Source organism: Ursus americanus, chromosome 25 (genome assembly GCF_024610735.1).
Source record: "Ursus americanus isolate L20-20 chromosome 25, mUrsAme1.1.p, whole genome shotgun sequence".
NCBI lineage: Eukaryota > Metazoa > Chordata > Mammalia > Carnivora > Ursidae > Ursus > Ursus americanus.
The window spans coordinates 40,102,499-40,108,498 of NC_142151.1; the positions used below are offsets into that span (position 1 = coordinate 40,102,499).

General features: G+C 39.4%; 1 protein-coding gene across 1 annotated transcript; it reads right to left on the reverse strand.

The window, feature by feature from the left end:
- Positions 1-5,402: 5,402 nt before the first annotated feature.
- Positions 5,403-5,607, reverse strand: LOC123794654 (large ribosomal subunit protein eL39-like). The gene has a single exon (XM_045800824.2). It carries the CDS (start codon positions 5,574-5,576, stop codon positions 5,421-5,423), a length of 156 nt encoding a protein of 51 aa, XP_045656780.2. The 5' UTR covers positions 5,577-5,607; the 3' UTR covers positions 5,403-5,420.
- Between the last annotated feature and the right edge of the window lie 393 nt (positions 5,608-6,000).

The following is a 6,000-nucleotide window of genomic DNA, read 5'->3' on the forward strand; positions in this document are numbered from 1 at the left end:
TGACAATAAAAGGATGGGAAATGTTGCATCTTATAAATGATTAAAAAAAAAAAGGAAGCTTATAAAGTGCCAATAGGAACCTTGTAAGCACCTCTCCTTTGTCCATTCCCATAGAGAGATGTTAGAGTTGAGGAGATAAACCATCATAAAATTACCATAGGGTGGCACTTATAATCAATTCTAGTTTGGCTGCATAAGGCAAGTTCAATACTCAACCCAGAGGTGCCTTAGGAATAAATACAGTCTAATTCAAAAGAATAGAGGTAGTATTTTGAGAAGCTACTTTCCTTTAGCTCAAACATGCAAATATAGTCCCAGGCCTGGGATACCAGAGCTGATAACAAGAACCACACCACAACAAAAACCTCCAATGTCCAGAAATCTCTTTAAAGTGGTTGTACACTGGGGCTCAGTCAATTAAGTGTCTGCCTTCAGCTCAGGTCATGATTTCTGAGTCCCGGGATTGAGCCCCAGACATGCTATCTGCTCAGCAGGGAGTCCGCTTCTTCCTCTGCCTCTGCCCCTCCTCTTGCTGCTGCTCTCTTGCTCACCCTCTCTCTCAAATAAATAAATAAAATTTTTTTTTTAAGATTTTATTTATTTATGTGACAGAGAGACAGCCAGCAAGAGAGGGAACACAGCAGGGGAGAGGGAGAGGAAGAAGCAGGCTTCCAGCCGAGGAGCCCAATGTGGGACTCGATCCCGGAACGCCGGGATCACGCCCTGAGCCGAAGGCAGATGCTTAACGACTGCGCTACCCAGGCGCCCCATATAAATAAAATCTTAAAAATAAAAGGAGGAGGTTCCACATTTACCACTCTTCATTTTCTTGTGAGGCACGCGTTCACCCAATGGAGCTAGGACCTAAGCCCTTCATGATCTTACCATGTCTTTAATAAAAATAATTAAATTTCCCATTCTAATTTTTCAATTAGGTCACTGCTCCATAGGTTTTAAGGGTTCTTTTGACCCATTTTTGTAATGTGTTTTGAAATGTGTTCCTTGATCCAATAAGATGTTGGTTATGGCTCCAAATTGACATAAAATGCCTATTTCCCAGACCTTGATGGTGTTTTAGCTGCTGTATAAGAGTAAGTATAAGTGTCGTTTCTGTAAAGTCCTTTTGAATCCCTCAGAGATATTAGCCATTACCCTGTGTCAATCACTTGTCAGCTTTGGGTCAGTCTTTGTTCTTGGCGATTTTCCCAAGGCCAGTTTCAGGTAGTTTTTCTCTTGTTAACATTCAGGAAATTACATTTGTAACTTCCACGTTAGTGACTGGTGGATGGCAGTGGAATATGTTTTCGGTAAATTCATTGTTGTATGACTTGGACACTACCGTGCCTGCTCATTTCATGTATCCAAGTGGCTACCTACAGGCAGTGGACCAAGGCATCATCTTGCCATGCTGATTCTCCTCTGAGACAGTAAGTGGGTTCTTTTGGTCAGCATCCATATGATCTACTTTAATTTTCTTTCTAAAATTCCACAGACCAGCACGCCTGGGTGGGGCAGTCAGTTAAGTGTCCGACTTGGTTTGGGTTCGGGTTGTGATCTCAGGGTCATGAGGTTGAGTCCCTGTTGGTCTCCATGCTCATTGGAGAGTCTGCTTGGGATTCTCTTTCTCCCTCTGCCCCTCCCCACCCCCACTCGCTCTTTCTCGCTCTCTCTAGAATAAATACATAAATCTTTCAAAATAATAATAAAATAAAATTCCACAGGCCTTCCACAGTTGTGTTCCTCACATACAGTAGTCTTTAATTGTTCATTCATTAAATATTTATCCTCTATACCCTTGGGCCATTGGCTCTAGACTAAGAATTTGTGATACCCACACTTTTTTTATATAGCATTTTATAACAGTTAGGACTGTTCTAGAGCAAGATTTAGTTCTTTTTGTATTGCTCTATGCACTGCTTTCAGTACAGCCCATTGTGCAAAATTACTTGTGCCTTTTCTTTTTTTAAAATTTAATTCCAGTATAGTTAACATACAGCGTTATATTAGTTTCAGGTGTGCAATATAGTGATTCAATAATTCTATACACTACTCAGTGCTCATCATGATAAGTGTACTCTAATTCCCCTTCACCTATTTCACCCATCCCCCCACCCACCTGCCCTCTGGTAACCATCAGTTTCTTTATAGTTAAGAGTCTGATTCTTGGAGTGCCTGGGTGGCTCAGTCATTAAGCATCCAACTCTTGATTTCAGCTCAGGTCATGATCTCAGGGTCCTGAGATCGAGCCCCACAACAGGCTCCTTACTTAGCAGGGAGTCTCCTAGAGATTCTGTCCCCCTCTCTCTGTCCCCCATCCCCCCATGCTTGCTCTCTCTCAAATAAATAAATAAATCTTTTAAAAGAAGAGTGATTCTTGGTTTGTTTCTCTCTCTTCTTTTTCCTTTGCTCATTTGTTTTGTTTCTTGAATTCCACGTATGAGTAAGATCATATGGTATTTGTCTATCTCTGACTGACTTACTTTACTTAGCTTTATATTCTCTAGCTCCATCCATGTTGTTGCAAATGGCAAGAATTCATTCTTTTTGTGGCTGAATAATCCATTTTATTTATATATATATATATATATACACACATACATATATATATTCCATTATATATCCACTATATATATATATATACATGTGTGTATATATATATATCACATCTTCTTTGTCCATTCATCTGTCATTGGACACTTGGGCTGCTTCCGCAGTTTGGCTATTGTAAATAATGCTGCAATAAACATAAGGGTGCATGTATTCATTTGAATTAGTGGTTTTGTATTTTGGGGGTAAATACCCAGTAGTATGATTACTGGATTGTAGGGCATGTCCACTCCCACCACTTATATTCATACATTCAGCATAGCACTGGAAGGTCTAGCCACAGTGATCAGACAACAAAAAGAAATAAAAGGCATCCAAACTGGTAAAGAGGTAAAACTTTTGCTATTTGCAGATGACATGATACTATATATAGAAAACCCCAAAGACCCCACCAAAAAATAATAGAATTGATAAATGAATTCAGTAAAGTCACAGGATACAATATCAACATACAGAAATCTGTTGCATTCCTATACACTAATAATGTAGCAGCAGAAAGAGAAATTAACAAATTAAGAAAACAATTCCGTTTACAAGGTACTTTAGTACCTAGGAATAAACTTAACCAAAGAGGTAAAAGACCTGTACTCTGAAAACTGTAAAACACTAATGAAAGAAATTGAATACTACACAAAGAAATGGAAAGACATTCTGTGCTCATGGATTGGGGTCTAAATATCGTTAAAATGTCTGTGCCTTTGCCTTTCTCAAGTAGGGATTTACTGTCTGCTGGGCAAATAGCAGCAGACTTCCATATGAAGTGTCCTTTTTCAGTACAGGGGCTCCCACTGGTGGAGCAAAAAGCCTATTACACTTCAGAGAGTCATAAAATTCAGACCACTCACCAATAGGAGAAAGTGTTCTATCATTGATCCTAGAAGTGGAGAGACACTACCTGCTCATGAATATGCTGCATTTACTACATTTCAGCATATTCCGAAGTATAACATTTACGTTTTACCAAAGGACTTTGTTGTACAGCTCTTTCTTTATTTGAATGTCTTTTTGACATCACTCATATCAAAATACATATCTTGGTAATTGTTTGTCCTTCAGCCATATGGGCTGTTTCCACCAGAGCTTAACAGTGTACTAGTAATTGTGTCTCAAATGGTTTGTACTTAGTCATAGCATAGTTTTCTGAATCTGAATACCAGTAGTGCCTTTTGGTGTCAGAATTGGACTTTTGCTAATAACTCCAGGCTATCTGAGTTTTTGTAGTATACACATCTAAAATCATTGGTCCATTAGGATTATATTGTCCCAGAGGTGCAGCTTGTGCTCTTACCCTTTGCATATCCTCAAAGACTTCCTTTGTTCCAGTTCATTTGAATTGAGTGGGTTTTTTTTCCTAATCACTCCCTATTAGAGAGGACAGGATACCCAAATGCAGTATATGTGTCTACCAGAATCTGTTACTCCGCAAGACCTTGTGTTCTTTTCTCATTAGTGGGACCCAGATGGGATAGTAATTTGTTCTTTACTTTTTGTGAAATGTCCCTAGAGGCCTCAACTTGGATATTCTGAGATATTTGACTGATTGGCCTTGGCCCTAAATCAGCCATATAAATGCCCTTGGCTTCCTCTTCCAAAGAGGAAATTATCATATTATCAATGTAATGAATCAACTGATTTTGAAAGTGGTCATATCTAAATCTCATCCTATCAGGTTGTGTCAGTATGCCAGAGCATTCAGGTACCCTTATAGGAGGACAGTAATTGCATAATGGAGTCCATCTCTCATGAAGATGAACTGTACTTGACCTCCTTTCCAGAATGGGATACAAAAGCTAAGTCACCTTTAGCAAACCAGTCACCTTCAACCTGCTTAATTCTTGAAATGTTTTCCTCATGTCTGGCATAGCAAAGCTATTGATGGAAGTACTTTTAAAATTCAGTAGTCAATAGTCACCTGTGCAATGTTTTTCATAAGTCATATATGAATATTATAGAGAAAATTAGAGGAGACTTTCACTGTTTATTCTGCTCTCTTAATAAGGGCTGAGGTTCACTATCCCCTAGTACTCAGATACTGCTTAGTAATTACTATAGAAGAGAGTGTATACAATGCTAATGGATCCCATTTAGCATGTAATTAGAACCAGGCAAAGGGTGAATTTAACCAACATTTGTTTACAAGCTGGTAATGGCAATGCTCTCTATTCATGCATCACCTGTCTTCTGTATATATATTTGGGACAATTTGATACCTCAGCTGGGTATCCCTCACTTTCTCAATTATCTACACTTTTACTCAATCTTGGTACCTTCTGCCACAGAATCAGCATACCACCCCCAAGTTTTACTTTTATTGTTTTTTAAAGATTTTATTTATTTTTTTGAGAAAGAGAGGGCATGAGCAGGGGGAGGGGCAGAAGGACAAACAGATACCCCACTCAGCGGAGAGCCCGATCCCAGGACCCTGAGATCATGACCTGTGCCTAAGGCACTGAACCACCCCACCCAGGTGCCCCCTAACCATACTTTACATACTTAATTATCAAGGGACAGTTCTATCACTGCAGAAAGTTCTATCTGACGTGCTATACATGATCTGACAGGAGAGGGGAATTCAGTACTTCACAAATGAGAAACACAACAGCAGTAGAGCTGAAAGGTCTCACATTTATTACTGAACCAATCTACTGGTGCAGAGGCCTAGGAACAGAGAAAAATCATCTCCCTGATAAAACGTGGCTCCTGGCCAGGTAGGAAGGATGTTTACAGAGTGATAGGAGAGAATACATGATCTTTACGCAGCTTAATTAAATATGAATGCCAGTTAGGTATTTCATCTCATGATGTGTGATGCCTTATAGACCCAGCTTGGTTCTTCTCCAGTGCCTCCTCTTGGAGTTGTACCTGATTTTATTACCAGTTTTCATCCAAATCCATTGGGGAATGGGATGGTTCTGCTTTTGTTTCTTGGCCAGGAATCGCTTGATTCTGAAAGTCTTGTGAGAGGACATGGCGAGAACCAGCCAGCCACACACAGCAGGATGGTGGCAAAAAAGAGAAAGCCCAAGTTTTACTTTTAGCCCCTTAATGTTGCTTTCATAATAAAGAGCTCTCCAACAAGATCTAACAATTATAAATATTTATGCCCTTAATTTGGGAGCAGTCAAATATGTAAATCAATTAATAACAAACTTAAAGACTCATTACGAATAATACAGTAATAGTAGGGGACTTTAACACCCCACTTACAGTAATGGACAGGTCATCTAAGCAGGTCAACAAGGAAACAAGGGCTTTGAATGACACACTGGACCAGATGGATTTCACAGATGTATTCAGAGCATTTCATCCTAAAGCAGCAAAAAAACACATTCTCTTTGAGTGCATATGGAACATTCTCCAGAATAGATCACAAATCAGGGCTCAACAAGTACA